At 37.6% G+C, this 17,977-nt stretch overlaps 1 protein-coding gene across 4 annotated transcripts in view; it reads left to right on the forward strand.

The window, feature by feature from the left end:
- The window catches only part of SRFR1 (Tetratricopeptide repeat (TPR)-like superfamily protein), a 78,179-nt gene that overhangs the window by 32,936 nt on the left and 27,266 nt on the right, over positions 1–17,977 (forward strand). For 2 of the 4 annotated variants that reach the window (XM_088947832.1, XM_088947831.1), the window contains exons 7-15: positions 2,370–2,436; positions 8,502–8,602; positions 8,914–9,021; positions 10,909–10,979; positions 11,058–11,114; positions 14,459–14,567; positions 14,670–14,750; positions 14,973–15,038; positions 17,083–17,169. In XM_088947832.1, the coding sequence (XP_088803958.1) occupies positions 2,370–2,436; positions 8,502–8,602; positions 8,914–9,021; positions 10,909–10,979; positions 11,058–11,114; positions 14,459–14,567; positions 14,670–14,750; positions 14,973–15,038; positions 17,083–17,169 (747 nt within the window). The remainder of the gene's footprint in view (positions 1–2,369; positions 2,437–8,501; positions 8,603–8,913; positions 9,022–10,908; positions 10,980–11,057; positions 11,115–14,458; positions 14,568–14,669; positions 14,751–14,972; positions 15,039–17,082; positions 17,170–17,977) is intronic. The other 2 variants (XM_088947834.1, XM_088947833.1) reach the window with 1 other exon arrangement.

Below are 17,977 nucleotides of genomic sequence, written 5' to 3' on the forward strand. Positions count from 1 at the left end.
ATCTAGGCCCTTACGTTATTTCCTTGGAATTGAAGTTGCCCGCTCTCACAAGGGCATTTTTATTTTCCAACGGAAATATGTACTAGATCGGAAATATGTACTAGATCTACTAGAAGATACAGGCAAGTTGGGGGTAAAACCAATTGATTCACCAATTGAATCTAATCATCATCTGAGAGACAGTCAGGGAGAGTTTTTGAAAGATGTGAAGAAGTTCCAGAGACTTGTGGGGAGACTTTTGTATTTGTCTATGACCAGGCTTGATATTGCCTATGCAGTGGGTGTCCTTAGTCAATTCATGCACAACCCTAGGACAACTCACTTCGAAGATGCAGAGAGGATCTTGAGATACCTCAAGAAGTTTCCCGGAGCTGGTTTGTTGTTCCAGAAACATGGTCACTTAAAGGTGGAAGTATATACTGATGCAGATTGGGCAGGAGCAGTTAATGACCGAAAGTCTACTAGTGGGTATTGTGCCTTTGTAGGAAGAAACCTGGTCACATGGAGAAGTAAAAAACAAAGTGTGGTGGCTAGATCTAGTGCTGAAGCAGAGTATAGAGCGATGACTCATGGGGTTGCTGAAATCATGTGGATAGGAAATCTGTTAGGTGAACTGGGTTTTGCAGTTACCAATCCTATGTCACTCTATTGTGACAATAAAGCTGCTAATCCAGTCCTGCATGATAGGACGAAACACATTGAAGTGGACAAGCATTTTATTAGAGAGAAACTTGAAAATGGAGAAGTGTGTACTCCATATGTCAGCTCAGAAGAACAACTTGTAGATATCTTCACCAAAGGTCTTCATCATGTGTGGCACAAAGATTTGTGTGACAAGTTGGGCATGATTGACATCTATGCTCTAACTTGAGGGGGAGTGTTGAAATAATTTAGTTGTTGGTGTTAGGGTCTGTTTGGCTAGTTAAAGTGTTTTTTATTTCTATTTTTTCACTTCTGTTATGTCTGTTATTGTACTCACTTATAGCAGGGGCACAAGGGTCTTTTCCCTTCTTATTTCTGCCGCCCTATATATATATTATAATAAAAGCTGGCACCGCCAGCACTGTTACATTGCAAATCCCTTCTCTCTTCTTCTTCTCTTCCCTTCTCTTCCTCTTATTTCTGGCCGGCCATACTGTCAAGAAAACTTAATGGTGGTAATCTGGAAGGAGCTTTTGTGTCACACTACCAGCCCCTACAAGTTCTTCCCCGATTGATTTAGACTCATTTCCCATATTATTCCTTCCTGACTGAGCAAAAATATCACACTTCCCAGCACTTTTCTGATAAGAGAAGTGATTTCCTCTTTAAAAAATAGCAGTCAAGCTGAAACCAATCGGCTGCAGCACAAAACTGGTCGTTCCAGCAAGGAAAAAACCTAGAAAACAGAGGAGAACACAAGAGAAGTTCCAGCTGCAACTTCCAGAGACTTCAGAAAGCTCTCCACTTGCAGTCGATCTCTAAACAAATAAAAAAACTGCCCAGAAAATACTGAGCACCACTTTTGGCCTGAGGTTTAACCCCTAAACCTCAATCGAACAAGTCTCTCTAATTCCTCCTGGTCACTGGGCAAAACAGAAAACAGGGAGGTGCAGAAACAGTGCACCGAACTCCACTGACCTCCAAGAATCAGCCAAAAAAGTTTGAAAACTCCAGCTCTAATGAAGTCTCATCTAGCCGGTTGGGCTAAGCATACATGAGACCTAAACCAAACCTAAACCTGCTTTGATACCAACTTGAACCACAGCTGCAGCAGTCCTAGGTTAGTTCGAAATCTGTTCAAGAGAAGAAAAGAAGAAGAAAGAAGGAGAAAAGAAGAAGAGGAGAGGAGAAGAAGGAATGAGAGAAAGAGAGAGCAGAATGAATTAGTTCTGCTGCCCCCCTCATTGGCTTTTATATTACTTGAGAAAAATAAGATACAGTGACAAAAATACCCCTGTCGGCTGTGACAGAGAGAAAAAAACAAGTACAACAGTCTGAAACAAAACAAATAAGGTATCCCTAGAACATATAGAACCAACTAGGTATCCCTAACTACATCTCTACAACTATCAAAAAAAGAGTGCCTTATCACCTAGGTGTCACCTTGACAACTATCCTATGCACATGTAGTGATGAATATTAACAAAGATGGGTTGGTGGGATTCTATGCACAGAGTGCACCATTATTTAGATAGAACTATGTAACCTATATAGTCATCTCTACCATGTAGAGATACCAATCTCTAGCTATCTCTTGATTGTTGGAGTCTCTATACAAAGTAAACATCCTTTCTATGGCATTTAAATTTATTTGTATTTTATATAATGTTACTTTTACCATGTAAAGATGCTTCTATGATTCTATCTGATTGTTTCTTGATTTCCAGGCTATTGAAGATTTGACCAAGGCATTGGAGTTTGAGCCAAACTCGTCAGATATCTTACATGAAAGGGGTATAAATGCTCAGCTCATCTTTCCTGCACCATCATTTCACATTCTTTCTCATGTACTTAACCTTTTTGCTTTCCCTGTCATTTTCATAATGTATTGAAGAAGATATTGGATTTGAGGATTATGGGAGAAGGCACACCTTTAACTGTTGTTGTTATTGTCATTTTTGTTGTTGATCTAGGGAGCAAGCTTGCTAGTAAGGTTGTTTTGTGAAGAACTCTAAACAAACAAGGAGTCTTCCACATGGCAACAAGCTTTGGGGCCAAAAGGAGTTCTAATGTTCTTCTCCCATCCTTTGTAAATTTCAGCTGCAAAATACTTATGTCTTTAATATAGTTTGTTCTTTTTAGGAGTATTTTAAGTTGAAAAAGGTTGAAAGTTCAAGGGTATTATTGGATGGAGTAAAGTCCAATACAAGGTGAGGTGAAGCCAATGTGGTATGCTAGCAAATTCAACCATGTTGTGGAAATAGGTGGAGTTGCCTCGGTAGTTTCACTGCATAGAGGCTCACTCGCATAGAAGACCACTCAAAGCACCAATGAGAAATGTGGTTCACAATTTTGATATTGATGGACATTTCGTCATGTAGAAATGAAGAAGTATTAGGGATTTCTTGCTGGTTTTATTAAGATATCTAGAAAATCTAGAGAAATTGGGGAAAGATGCCTAAAGCATAGATGGTTTATTTTCCTGTGCATCTTTCTTTGGTTTGCTCACTCATATTAATCCTATGGGGGTAAACTTCCCAGTGAGAGAAATTTGGACTAAACCGATCCCTCCAAAAGTACAAGCTTTCTGTTGGGAAGTGTTCCTAGGGAAGGTAAACACTTGTGATGTGCTACAGAAAACAATTGCCTCTCTCCTCATGTGTGTGTCCTTTGTTTGGGATGTGGTGAAACTCTAACCCACTTACTATTATCTTGCTCTTTTGCTTCTGGTATTTGGAATGCTGTTTGTTCTCTCTTTGGATGCAGATGGGCTCCCCCACAGGATGTGGTAAGTCTATTCAGCCCCTCTTTCCTGTGGCAACAGAAGAAAAGGGGAAAATGCATATGGAAGGCAGTGAGAGAAGCTACAGTATGGACTATATGGGAGGAAAGAAACCTAAGAATCTTTTCAGGAAAAAGCAAAACAATGGAGGAAGTTATTGAAGCCATAAAAATCAGAACTGCACATTAGGTGAAGAGCATGGAGATATTCAGAAACTACTCCATGAATGAGATACTAAGAAATTAGGCTGAAATAGCACAAACAGATGTACCCAAAGTTCTTGTAAGCATGGAATGGAAGCCGCCAGCACGGAACAAACTAAAACTGAATTTTGATGGGAGTTCTCTTGGCAACCCTGGAAGGGTAGGCATTGGGGGTGTGTTTAGAAATTATCTGGGTGTGGTGGTGGCACTCTACTCTGGACCAATAGGTTATGGTGACTCAATACAGGCTGAATCTCTAGCCCTACTTCAAGGTCTAAAGATGGCCGAGCAGAGGAACAACAGACTTAGAAATTGAAGGAGACTCTCTATTGGTCATCTCTTGGGCCAAAAACATCACATCAGCACCTTGGAAGCTCAAGTTTATTTTTAGAGAAATTGACACACTTGCAAGGAAGTTCAACTCTCAGTTTGGTTGGGTTAAAAGGGATGCAAATGGGATGACTGATACCCTAGCTAAACAAGGGGCGAATAGATCTTCATTGTATTGGGCAGAATTGTAACTGATTGTTGGAGATTGCAATTTATTCCTATGCAATCTTTAGCTATTGTATGTTAATCTCTCTGTTATTAATGAAAGATTTTTAGTGATTAAAGAAGATGCCTAAAGCATAGCATTTGTTAATGGGAGTCCTTGGATTGTTAGAAACAATATTTTAAAACATGAAGGCGTGACGTGAGGTGTTACACTACCTAGAGGCATGAGGCATAGTTTAGAACATAAGAGGCGAAAGCCTTCTTAAGAGAAGAGGGATGAGGAAGAAGGAGGAGGGGGAGGAGGAGGAAGAAGAGGAAGGAGGACCTCATTTTTTCTTTTCTCTCTCTCTCTCTCTCTTTTTATTTCCCTTCCCTTTCTTTTCTTTTCCTTTCCTTTTTTTTCCTTTTTTTTTTCTGTCTTCTCATATGAGGATGCCTCTAGTATGCCTCATGAAAAAGATGTATGAGGTGTACATTGGTGACATTTTGGGTGTCAATGCCTCTAGCACGCCTTATAGGTGTCAATGGCTCAATGCCTCTAGTATATGCCTCAAGGCATTTTGGTGGCACCTTGCTTGGAGGCACGCCTCCAGGCATATGGCTTCCATGCCTTTTAAAACACTGGCTAGAAGTATAATTTCATGTTTAAGACTCAAAAAGAACCATAGCAAATAATTGTGCATATCAATAAAGAAATGATTGAGACTAAGATAGGTATGTTGATTACTAAAGGTGTTCAATTCATTACTATCAAAGGAACATGTATGACCATTAGAGTTTAGGAAAAGTTTTAGTGCCAACTACAACTTGACGCAACCCTCCTTTATCCAGACTTGGGAGTTGGAACCTGTGGTATAAGGCAAGCTCACACCAGTGGTATAAGAAAATATTTGGCTCCACGCCTTTTAAAACACTGACTAAAAGTATAAATTTCATGTTTAAGACTCAAAAGAACCATATCAAGCAATTATGCATATCAAATAAGAAAAGATAGAGACTAAAATAGGTACATTGAGTCATTGATTACTAAAGGTGTTCATTCTTTACTATCAAAGGAACATATTTCATTGTCTTTTAGTTTAAATTTATTGAATGCATATGTTACACCGATATAATTATGTTTATCTTATAAGTTTTCTTAATTTTTCCTTTTCCTTTCTTTGTTATTTAATAAATTGATTTATATATTTACTATGGAACAACATTTCTATAATACATGAGATGTACAATATCAAGATCCATGACCATTAGAGTTTAGGAAAATTTTTAGTGTCAACTGCAACTTGATGCAACCCTCCTTTATCTGGACTTGGGACTGGTGGTATAAGACAACTTCACACTTGTGGTGTAATACATGAGATGTTGTGCTCACGCGTAGAAAGACATGTCTGAGGTGGGGAGGCCAGAGGTGAGTGCTGATGGTTGGTTTTCGTCTTTCAATGTTGATGGCCCTGGGAGTGGGGTCCACTTCTGAAATTTGAAAGTTAAGTTTAAAGTTAGAGAACTCAGAGTAAAATTTTGAGAATTTTAAAAAGAAAAAAGTTTTAAGTTTTCAAGGTTTGGAAGAAGAGTCCGCTCCAAAGATTGTAGAAGGAAGACTGAGGAATGGGTTTGGAAAATTGTTAGATATGACAGCGTAGAGAAGGAAAATGTGCTCTCGATGCCGCGAGTTGCCTTTTGTGGCTAGTGATTCAAGTGCACAAAGTGGGGGTTTTCCTGTTGCAGACAAAGAGGGTGACCAGAAGGTAGGTACATTTAAGCTTAAGTTTTGGCTTGTTTTGGGTTGAGCTCCAAGGAGCATTTCAGGGAGGGAGTTGGGATTCAGTGTCTCTGTCGGCTGTAGGTTTAGAAGGGAGGGAAGAGGAAAAGAAGTTAGATTTAGGAAGGAAAAGTGGAGGAAGATGGGATTGATAAAGAGGGAGATGGGGAGATAGGTGAGAGGTTTGAAGATTAAAGCTCGGAAGTAAGTTGCGACTCTAAGGATGTTGGTAAGGAGAGAATAGTGTATTTTTTTGTATTAAAGTTTTCTTTTAATGAATTTTACTTTCTACTCTTAAAAAAATGGTTTCCTTTTCCTTGTAAGTTTCTTTGTAATCAGTTGAGAGAGGCGGCAGCTTGCACCTCTCCACGGGCTGTTGTATGAGATCTCCATTATCTTTTGAAGTAATAAAATTATCTTTATTCATAAAAAAAACTTGTAAATTTACACATAGTTCTCATACAATCCTAGGGATCTATATCACTTGAAGTAACCCCGAAAAAATTGGTTTTTGTCTGCTCCTTGTTTCGCTAGAGTTTCTTCCATGCTATTTGCCAATCTTGGTGTCCATACCACTTGAGCCCTGAGTTCTGTTATTAAATGATTTGTCTCCCTTACTATGTGCCTATACAGCCATGGTCCTGGTTTGTTTTGTGATGTCCAGCACACCATTACCTGAGTTTTGCCTTCCACCACAAGATCTCTGTAGTTACTTTAATGATTCTCCTAGGCCTATATGTCCTGGGAACAAAGCCAACATAACTCCATTATCATCTCTAAAACCACGATCCAAATGTGATCTTCCTGGTTTTTCAAAACTGCATCTGTTAAAGTTGAACTTTAAACTGTTTATGCTTGGTGGACTCCAAATTGCTTGTATATGTCTCCTTGCTGGTATGGAATTCACAACTGTTATCCATCCTCTTACGATCCTCAATTGAAGATGGATTGAAAATCTCCATTGATTTTATCCAATGAGCATGCAATACATATATTTTGTGTATACATACATACATACATACATACATATATATCATATATTTTTGTATATATTGATCAAGTATTTATACATACAACCAACAAAATATTTTATGAAATCTCTATTTTTTCTTTTTGGGAAAAACTCAGATGATTTTGGTAATGTTAAAAAATTCATTGATATTCTGATATTTTTTAATGTTAAATGTTTAATTGTTTGGTGACTTTTGAAAAATCTCCAATATATCAGCTATATGCCTATATGTTGGTGATATAAGGGGGAATTTTTTTTAGGACTCACTTTTCTGTTGTAAAAGGAAGTTTCATCAAGAACACAAGCTCTGGTGATGAGACATCGTCAACATCTCCAAAGTGCACAAGCTGAACTCCCTCTTCTATCATAACAAAATCACCACAACAAACAGAAAAGGACAAAATAAAGAAAAAAGAAAAAAACACCTTCAGCACCTCCCCTACAAATTTCCAATTCCTATCAATCAACACTAACTGGAAAGATTGTGCCACAATTTCCTTCAGATCCCCCTTAAACATCTAAAACTTGTTAATATCACCCCCTAGAGAAAGAGTGGGATTTCAGTGAAATTTCATTAAATCTCATTGCTATTGCAAACCATGCTGAGAATGAGTAAGCATGATACAGGTTAAGAGTCCTAGAATATCTAGGGGAAGATGGAAAAAGATACTGTGTGGACTGTTACTGATTAAAGGATTAAACCATAACTCTTTTTTTTTTTTTGTATAATGAATATAGAGTTGAGATGGTCTTTTGTAAAGCTCTGATGCCAATCTTCTCATTTTTTTTTAAAGACTGCTGTAATTTGATCTTTTTTCTATAATGCAATCCTATACATTCCTTAAAAAAAAATATTGATTGAAGCAGTGAAAAAAAACCCTAAGAACTCATAATTAAATAGGGGATGTGGTCCTTACAAAGTGGAATTGCAAAATATAATTCATATAGCAGATCCCAATTAGTTGTCATAAGGCTTTGTTGAGTTGAGTAGCAATTTAATAGTCCAGGCAACTGGTGATTGGAGGAGTTTCTATATAGATAGTAAAATCATGGTAATCCAAGCCTACTTGATTGTTGGGATCAGCTGACTTAGTCAACTGCAAGTGCCAAACTCTTCTCTCTTCTCAAAGGTTTCAGATTATCAAAATCCACGAGCCACTAGGGGATTTCTTAGGACTTTCTCAAATTGTCATAGGTTGGATAAATCAGAATTTGCTATCTTTTTAAAGGCAAGGCTTTTGATACCTAGATTGAATGCCTCATATTAGGCTCCAACATTGGCCATTTTGATGGTAGATTATCAATCTATGCATTTTCGAGTGGACTGTTAGCCTGTTATGAGGTATCCTTTGCCAAGCTGAGATTTTCCTGGGCATATTTGTATGAGAAACCCACACGAGGGCCTGAGATGTTCTGTCTTTTATTTCTTCATGAGATTTGGATTCTGTATTTTTTCATTAATATTCTCATATTTTGACACTCTATTTAGTACTAAACAATAAAAAAAAATATTTTAGGCAAAGAGGTCATGTTATGTTTTCATTTGTATTTCATCAGCTACTTACAGGAAATGGCATACAATGATACTCAAACCTGAAACTAATGCAGGAATTGTTAGATTCAAGTTCAAGGATTACAATGCAGCTGTTGAAGATCTATCTTCATGTGTGGCAGTTGATAAGAATAATAAATCTGCATTTACTTACTTAGTGAGTAGCTAAAACCTTACACTTTCAAGAGTTGAGGATTTGTTTTATTCACACAACATTGGTCCCTCCTATCTGGGAGGGGTGGAGTGGATATAAACTTAACCTTCAACATTTTTTGTTCACAAAGTGGAACCTCTCACAAATACCTTTATATTTTTTTTTGCACAATGCTGGTTCCAGTATATTCAAATATAAAGTATTTTCAGGAGTTGAAGATAATATTAATAAAGATCCATGCATTTATCTTCTGCTAGGATTTGTAAAATTTTGGATTGAGTGTTTTTTTTTTTTTTTTTTTTTTCCATTTGTAGGGTTTGGCATTATCTCAAATTGGTGAGTACACAAGGGCTGAAGAGTCACATAAGAAATCAATACAACTCGATCCAAATTTCCTTGAGGGATGGGCCCATCTTGCACAGGTATCCTTGTGAAGATATGTGCTATGACTTTGTTTTCTTTATTATTATTTTTTAATTTTTTGGTTTTGGTACAATATAACTTTGTTTTCTTTATTCTTTTTAATTTTGTATACAATCTGCAAGGTGACAAATGGATTGCATGTTCTATTGTTAGTATCCTGTGGTATAGTTGTTGAGAATAGATGCTTTGTGGAACATTTGTTTTGAGAAACATGGAAATAGATCTTCCTAGTATCAAAATTTACTATGCAAGAGGGACAGTTCCTGCTAAAACAAGGAAAATTAGTGGTCAACTTCCAAGGACGTGATAAAGTAGCTCTGTTGGAGAGTCCCACACCCTAGTCATAAACATTCATGAGCAAGACTATGAATTCTCCTGGTCATAAAATTCCATAAGCTACTTGCTTTGAAGGGAAGTCTCCAAGAAAAAGAAAATCAGGGCCTTAAATATTGAGTCATAGACAGGTAGGTTACAGAACATTGATTAGTTGGGCTTGACCTTTAGTAAGATGAAGTTCCTAACATAGTTCTGGTAGATGAAAGGTGTTATGTGCCTTGGGAGAACTTGCCCCTAAAAGCTTGCTGTTACCGGGAGGGAACCCAAGCACATATATACCCCACAACAGTATCCCATACTATCAATGTGGGATATCTCACATTAGCATCCCATACTACCAATGTGGGACAAATGGATCATAACATTCCACCATGCTCTGCAGTCCTGGTGCCCACGCAGATTTGCTTTGCACTGGTCCACCTAGTCCCAGCTGAACACTGCAATACTGATGTCACCACCTGCACCGCACGATTGCAACTAGGAGGCATAGTGTAGGCTCTGATACCATTTGTTACATGCCTTTGGAGAACTCACCCCGAAAAGCTAGCTGTCAGAGGGAGGGAACCCAAGCACATTTATACCCCACAGCCACAAAAGCATCCCATAATACCAATGTGGGATATCTCATATTAGCATCCCATACTACCAATGTGGGATATCTCATATTAGCATCCCATACTACCAATGTGGGACAAATGGATTGTAACAGAAGGCAAGGTCGATGGGTAGCCTTGCTTCAAAATCCAATAAAGTATGCTCTGAATCTAGGGGAAAATCCAGAGAATAGTTGCTGGTTTTCTTCTAAGCAGGGAACTACTAGAAAGTAACAAAAGAAAGAAGTAACCACGTGTTTCTCCAACAATGATTTCAAGAGAAGAAAGTAGCTATTGAGAAAAAGAAATTAGCTCATTCAATTCTGCTGTTTTGGACAGATTGACATGTATATCTAGACTAGTAAAGCTGCAGTTGACTCCTAATTAGAATCCTAGTACTCTTTAAAAAAAGAAACTCAAGAAAATAAAAACTTCTTACAAACCAGAAAATGGAAACTCCTAAAATAGAAAGCAGAAAATAGAAACTATTCAAAATAGTAGTTGCCTACAAATTTCCTAAACAAGAAAAGGCAGAGAGACATGAATGAGGTGAGGAATCAGGGATCCTGGTGAGCTTGTTGATGTTTTACTTTCTAGTTGATTGTGGATGTCTAGAAGCATGGGTGATGCTTGTTGTGGTGTGTTGATTGGTTTTAGTGCAGGGTAGCCTTGTTTAAGGATGGTCAGTTGGATGTCTTTGGTTGTGAGGTTCGTGGATGCTTTTTGTGGCACTGGGGGGGGGGTGTTCTTTCTTTGTATGAAATTGTTAGTAAAGAGAATTGTGCAGGCTTGATTCTTTATATTTGTCATTCCCTGCTTTTCTTTGACTTATTTTCTTTTTGTCTCTACTCCTTTGGCAGAGTCTTTACTTGTGTACTTTTTTTTTTTGTTTAACACATCTTTTGTAATGGCTCAAATAAAGATAGTTTTGATTTACATGTGAGATGTGACATGCAGTTTTACCAAGATTTGGCAAACCCAATAAAGGCTTTGCAGTGCCTTGAACATGTTCTTCAAATTGATGGAAGGTAACGTTGATACTAATATTCTTTTCCATTATTTTCTCTTAAAATATACTTTGTAGTCAGAATCTTCTGATGGTATAGGTTTGCCAAAGCTTATCACTTGCGTGGGTTGCTACGCCATGGAATGGGAGAGCACAGGTAGTCTTTCAGTTTTCTTTCGGATTATCTCAGATTAGTCTTAGCCACCAACACAAACCGAACAAGACTCACAGAGGCACAGACTTTTTTTTTGGCTTTAAGAAAGATAACTTGTATTATAAACAAAAAGAGGAAGAGTGTACATGAGAGGATGTACAGAGCCTTAAACAGATAATATGGCATTACATTTGCACTAACTCAAAGAGAAGAAAGACTACCAAGCACTTAACTATGAAAACAACCAAGAAAACACTAAAACCTAAAAATGAACAAAAAACAAACTATATAACTGATTCAACAGAGACTTTGTCTTTGACTAAAACATTTTCATCCATTCTGGAACTTCACCCATGAGAGTTTTAGATTCAATTAGGCCAAGCTGGGCAGCCAAGTGTGCACAAGGTTGGCTTCTCTTCTCACATGTCTGAAGACCACTTCCAAGCCCTGGATAAATGTCTTTTATAAAAAAAAATACAATCTCTTTTACAGGAAAAGGCTGCACCATGGTGGAGGGTTCAAGACCTCCAGTTGCTTGCAATAACTTTTAACTTCCTCTCATAACAACTTTAAAACATTGACCAACTCCAATGCCTCCATAACTGCATGAGCTTCAGCTTGTTGGGGAGTTGATGCAGAACATTTTCTGAACTTGGATGTGAAAAGAACTCCCTTGCTGTCTCTTACCAAATATCCAAAAGAAGCTCTTTTATTTTGCAAAGGGGTTCAATTTAGTCCATCCTCCATTTGGTCACTTCTGAAAGCAACTGACCTGCTTGTTCAAATGGGTTCCAAGGTTGGCTAATGTGATTGATGATAGCCTAGCTAAGGCAGGGGCCTCTAACCAATGGTTTTTGTGGGGTATTGCTGGGCCAGGTTCTGATTTGTAATTCTCAAATCTCAATATATAGCTTTGTTTGTATTGTCAGCTGGTTAGCTGTTCTTGGTTGTAACGGTCTCTTCTGATTTCTATTGTCTCTTCTGTTCTTGGTTGTTCTGGTTAGCAACTGACCTGCAAACCCCATTATTTTTCTTGACAGGTAGTGATTAATCATATTAAATTTATAAATTGTTATAAAAGGATGTGCAAGAAAAGATCCACCTAAAGATCATGGCTCTGACAAGGATAACAAGAAAAGATCCCCTAGCCAAGCCAGGATCCAAAGAAAAAAGATGGATCATAGAAAGTACAATATTTCATTGGGCTGCTTGTAAAAATATGATTTTGCTTTTTTTTTTTTATTTCTTGAGAAATATGAAGTACAGTTCATTAGTATGGTAGGGCAATAAAAGTACATAAGGGATACTTTTAACTCCCAGATACAGTAAGAGATTGCCTGCACATGGATAAAAATGGTGGTTTCCAGTTGGCTCAGGAAAGGGTGGATTTTGGAGATGGATAGAATCTCGTGGATTTGTCGCTTCATGGAGAAAAATTCACATGGAGCAGTTTGAGATCATGCCCATCTTTATCCAAATTGGATAGATTTTTGATTGACAGTAGGTGAGAAGATCATTTTGGTGAGATTTCTTAACAGGCCTTGCCTTGGCCAATGTTTGATAACAAGCCAGTTACTGTACAGGTCAAAAACCCATTTAAGAAACAAGGAGCTCCATTTTGTTTGTTTGAGGTCTCAGGTTTCCTTGAAAATTTGGAGGGATGCGAAGTATGCTCGAACCCACAAGGGGTACAATATGAGAGTGGTGTTTGTGAGTTCAACTGAAGGAACTTTTGATAGGCTCAGGTTGCTAAATAGAAGTTTGGTAGTGCATTTTGTCAATGCTGAACCAGTTGTGGAAGAGATTTGGGCTTGGGCTTTGGCTGAATGGAAACTGAATGAGCCTTTCCAGGTGAGGAGACTTAATGTAGTTTCTTTTCTTTTTGCATTTAGTAGCAAAGATGAAACTCTGGATGTTCTTAATCGTGAACAAGATCAAATACGCTATCCAGAGTTAAGGTTGGGAAGATGGAACCCTCTTGTTGGGGCTCTAAGAAACTTGGGGCCCTCAAGTTTTGTCTGGATAAATTTTTTTGGCATCCCTCTGCACGCATGGAGTTTTCAAACGCTCAGGACAATTTGAGAAATGTGTGGTAGTTTATGCTTTGTTGATTCAAGAACCATTGCTTGGAAAAACCTCTTTTCTGTGCGTATCCTAATTCAGGTAGAGGAAGCCCACCTTGTTCTTGATTCTTTATTGCTTCATTACGGTTGAGAACTGTATGACTTAAGAGTGGTGGTTGAAGGGTCTTACCCTGGTAGATGGCTTGAAAACATGGTTGCATGGACAAAGTGGTGTAATATCTTTGCATCGACTGGTCCGAAGCTGAGGAAGTCGATTGGGCTCCAAATAAAAGTTGAGTGAGAGGTTGAAGGTGAGGGCATTTTTGGAACAAAAGTTGCTAATAATAAGAGTGGGGGCAGTGGGTTGGGGCTGATTGAGTTTTGAGACATTGGGAAGGTGGAGAGGGCTGACTCTGGGGAGTGGGGACCACTCAAAGCTGGCTAAATAAGTAATTGAAAGTGGCACATGTGGCTTAGAAGTTAATATAGGAGGGGAGCAAGAGACGAAAGGTCACATGGGGGACCAATTTAATAAGGGGTCGGGGCCAGATGAAGGAGTTGGAAAGGCTTCACTGCTTTCTATTGAGGAGATAACTGTTGGTTATTGTTTTGGGCTGATATCACTTGTTTTTATTTACATAGCATAGTTACGGAGTTATTGGGCCCAAGGCCCATTAGTTTATGTTTAAGTTATAAGTGTTTATTTAGTTTTTACAAGTAGCCGACTTACTAAGGGCATACTTGTCTTTGTATTCCGTTTTTATTTGTGACTATATAATCTAGTGAAAGGGGCGGTCAGACCTAATTTTTGGCTTCTCCCATTCTCTTCAATTTCTCTCCTCTTTTCTTCTCTGCACAAACCTTCTCTTCTCTTTCTTTTCCTCTTTCTTACACAGGTTTTATATCAAAACACATCTTCTAAACTTTTCTTCTTGGTAACTGCACCCTTCTTATACTTGATTAGTCCTGGATAAATCTATTTCCATTGAAAGAAGTGATTGAATCTTTGATGTTTTACCAAACTAGTTATGTTACAGTAGGCATCTCCTGGAGGAGGCATCTTCTTGTGCCTGCCCTGGATTGTTGTTATTGTTGGTTGGTTTATTTAAAACTTTACCTTTTTATAAAAACAGCTGTCTATTAGGAATTTATGGTCTTACTAACACTAGAAGCTAAAAGGAATTTATTCTATCTGATGCTTATGGTCTAGTGCATAAATTTATTCTATCTTATTCTCTCCTTCAGCACAAAAATTTTGTGATTATTGGTGATTGTTTGTCGCAGGAATGCTATAAAGGATTTATCCCTTGGTTTAAGCATTGAGAACTCAAACATTGAGTGCTTGTATTTACGGGGTTCTTGTTACCATGCAGTAGGAGAATATAGAGATGCGGTATTGGATGGCCTTTTAGTATTATTGGTGTCCTTTTACTGTTATTATGACATTTATTGGTCTTCTGTTTCTTATTGCTTAAATTAGATGCAATTGTTACAGGTCAAGGACTATGATGCTGTGTTGGATTTAGAACTAGATTCTATGGAGAAATTTGTGCTTCAATGTTTGGCATTTTATCAGGTGTGTGATTTATAGCACATATAATGCTTTGTCAAAATTTTAGACTTTTCTCAGGCATTTTACCTTATCTTTCTTGGTTGAAAAGTCTCAGAGAGTTCCATTTTGGTGTTAGTATATAGAAGCAAAAGCTTGCTTACTTGGCTGATGGTCTTTCCAGGCAGGGGCTTGGGAGGACCAAGTTGTATGGGGTTTTAACTGTTCTATTCGATGTTCTCAACCCAGTGTTTTAAAAGCGCAAGAGCAAAAAATGTGCAAGGGGCTTTTTGCACCCGAGGTACAAGGTGCAAGGTGAGGCACAAACCTTTTGAAGTGAGATGCAAATTTTTTAAAATTTTTGAAGAAAAATGAAATTGCTAAAAATTTAAAAAATATTAAAAATAGATTAATAAAAATGTGTACTTAAATTTTAAACTAAATGTTTTAAAAAGCCTATTAGTTCAAATTAAAATAATAAACATAACATAAACACATTCAAGCATGTAAATCTTTCAATCTCTTTATTTCTTCCTAATTGCTTTACCCTAGTTCTACAAGCTGCTTTGTATTGAGCCCCTTGTGGCAATGTGTCCATGCTAGGGTCTTGAGTTCTTATGTCATTCATAAAAGATTGGTTTTTAATTTTAATTATAGTTCTTTATCTTTTAAAAAGGAATGAACAGCATTAGTAAAAGGGGGGGAGGGGGGTCTGGGGGCAGAGCCCCCGGCCCAACTGCCATGCTTAACAAAAAGGTAAAAAGTGCAAACTTTAACAAAGGCACACTCCTGGGCTGAGGTGCAGGGTGCACCAGGCACATGCCTTTGTAAAGGTGCTGCACCTGGGTCTGGGCAAGGCGTAGTCCTTGAGATGTGCCTCACCTGTGTGCCTAAGCATGTCTTCTAAATCACTGAGTCTCAATGACCCACTTGACACAACCAGTGGGTTACAGGTTACAAAATACAAATTATAAGAAAACTCCGGAGGTCATAACTTTGCGTTCAGTTATCAAAAGGAGCCTTGATCCACTATTTTTGCCAAAAAACACTTTTTTTTGCTCTCAAATCTTATTTTTTAGTATAAAAAGTTAAACCCAAAATAACAAAATATATATGTTATATGTAGAATATAATTATATATTCTGAATAATGTGTGTGTATACATGCATATATTATATATTGACGTGTCACTGGTGACCCATGACCTGGAGGGAAACGGTTCAGCCTCCGGGTCGGTTTTTAAAACACTGGTTTTATCTGGTTGGACTGGTTGACCTGTAACGCAGCCTCCACTCTGGCATTGGTGGCATTTTTAGGAGTCAGAATAGGAGATTGTGTAGGTGTAGTCAGGACTGGCGGTGGTGGGGAATGGAGGCTCAGTAAGGTTTGAGTTACTGTGATTTTTATGAGCTTTGTGGCTGATTTATGTTCTAGGATATACCACACATGTTGTGGAGGGTTCTCAAGTCATAGTGAGGTTAAGAGATGATGGAGAGGGTTTTTCAGTTTAATGCCATTGTACTGAACAGACTAGATAATTGGCCACAGTGGGAACATCTCATTCAGCTGGATCAGGAGATCTACTAATTATTTAGCCAACTCTTTAACTTCTCTCATGGGTATACATCTTGATTTTTATTGGCAACTTACATTAATTTTGTTAATTAATTGTAAGATAGTCATTACAAAGGGCACAAGCAATACCCAGCCCATCATCATATTCACATGGTTCCCTGCCTTAGCTTTTAAAAGGTTCTGTTTACATTACATCAAATCTCCATCAGTGTCTGTGACACCACAAAAAGTTTGCTCTTACTGGTCCTCTTTCTTGCTAGTTTTGGCCATCCCATTTGCTGATCCATGTATCCAAAGAAAATTGCATACAACTTTCTTGCCTCTCTGAACTTTTGCCTCTGTTTGGGCTTCATGTTGATCCAGGTTGGTAATAGGTATATAGCTTGGGTTTAAAATTTTAGTTGCTTTAATCGAAATGAGCTTTTTTACCCAAGTATATTTTCAAATTTTGCATCTCAGCACTAAAATTATTGTTGCTGTCATGCCATTATGTTATAAATATTTGAATATCATGCATGGTGGTTTTTCTCCACTTTAAATAAATAGTGCATTTCAGAGCTTGATGTTTATGAATTTTCTTTGTTCTTTAAAACTGTGTACTAATTTGCCTTTTCCCCATCTATCAATTTTTTTATCATTTTCTGCATAAATATTTGTGCACTTTCTTTTCTCCACTTTGTCATTGCATTTTTTTACTTTTCTTTGGAATGGTATCATTTTGATTGTTAACCTTGAAGTTTACAGATATTTTTGCTCAGCATTTCATATGCAACTTTACATGCAGAAAGAAATTGCTCTCTACACTGCTTCTAAGATCAATAGCGAATTCTGCTGGTTTGATATTGATGAGGATATTGATCCCATCTTTAAGGTAACATATGTCAATGAATACTTGTTTCAATTGAGAACTAGGCTCCATTTATTCGAGATGGAATCTACTTAATTGCTGCTTTAGTTCGCAAGTCAATGTCGCCTTTTCCATCTAGCCATGCCAGGTATTTCAGAGTACTATTTTTTAGGTTCAATCTGTATATGTGTACTTTAGATTAGAATTTTTTTCTTTGTAGTCAAATTATATTTGTCCTTTTTATTACATATATATTCTTTTTAATGTAAATCCTTTGTTTTTGAAAATTTATTTTTTATTTTGTTTATAACCTTCTTGTAGAGAGACTGGGCCGAATGGGCCCTAATATTTGTTTTATGTTTAAGTAGTGCTCTGTCTGTTTTATGAGTTAATGGGCCTGTTAATCTCTTTTTAATTTCTTCTAAGTTCTTGCTTTGCTGGCCGCCCACTTAAAGGGCAGACTTGTAATTATCATAATTTATTAAGATTAGTGAAGGGAGAGAGAAACCCATCGAACACTCTTCTTCTTCTCCATCTTCCTCTTCTATTCTGCTGTAGCCTTCTTTTCTCCCCCACTTTTCTTATTTTTTATCAGTTTTATATCAGATTTGAAGGACAGATTCACATCTTGGTATCAAAGCAGTTCTTCCTCTTTCTTTTCTCTCTTTTTTTTTTTTTCCCATACACCCTTCGGTTAGAAGAATATATGGAGAGATAAGTTTCTGATCAATTAGAGGACTATTTGCCTAGTTTGTAGAGGGTTTGGAGTGTTAGAATCTGGCCTAAAATTGCCAGGAATTGAAGCTGTAATTTTTCTGCCCAAAACCCTAGC

The sequence above is a fragment of the Nelumbo lutea genome, chromosome 5 (assembly GCF_056320005.1).
Source record: "Nelumbo lutea isolate HS-2025 chromosome 5, American lotus-T2T, whole genome shotgun sequence".
Taxonomy (NCBI): Eukaryota; Viridiplantae; Streptophyta; class Magnoliopsida; order Proteales; family Nelumbonaceae; genus Nelumbo; species Nelumbo lutea.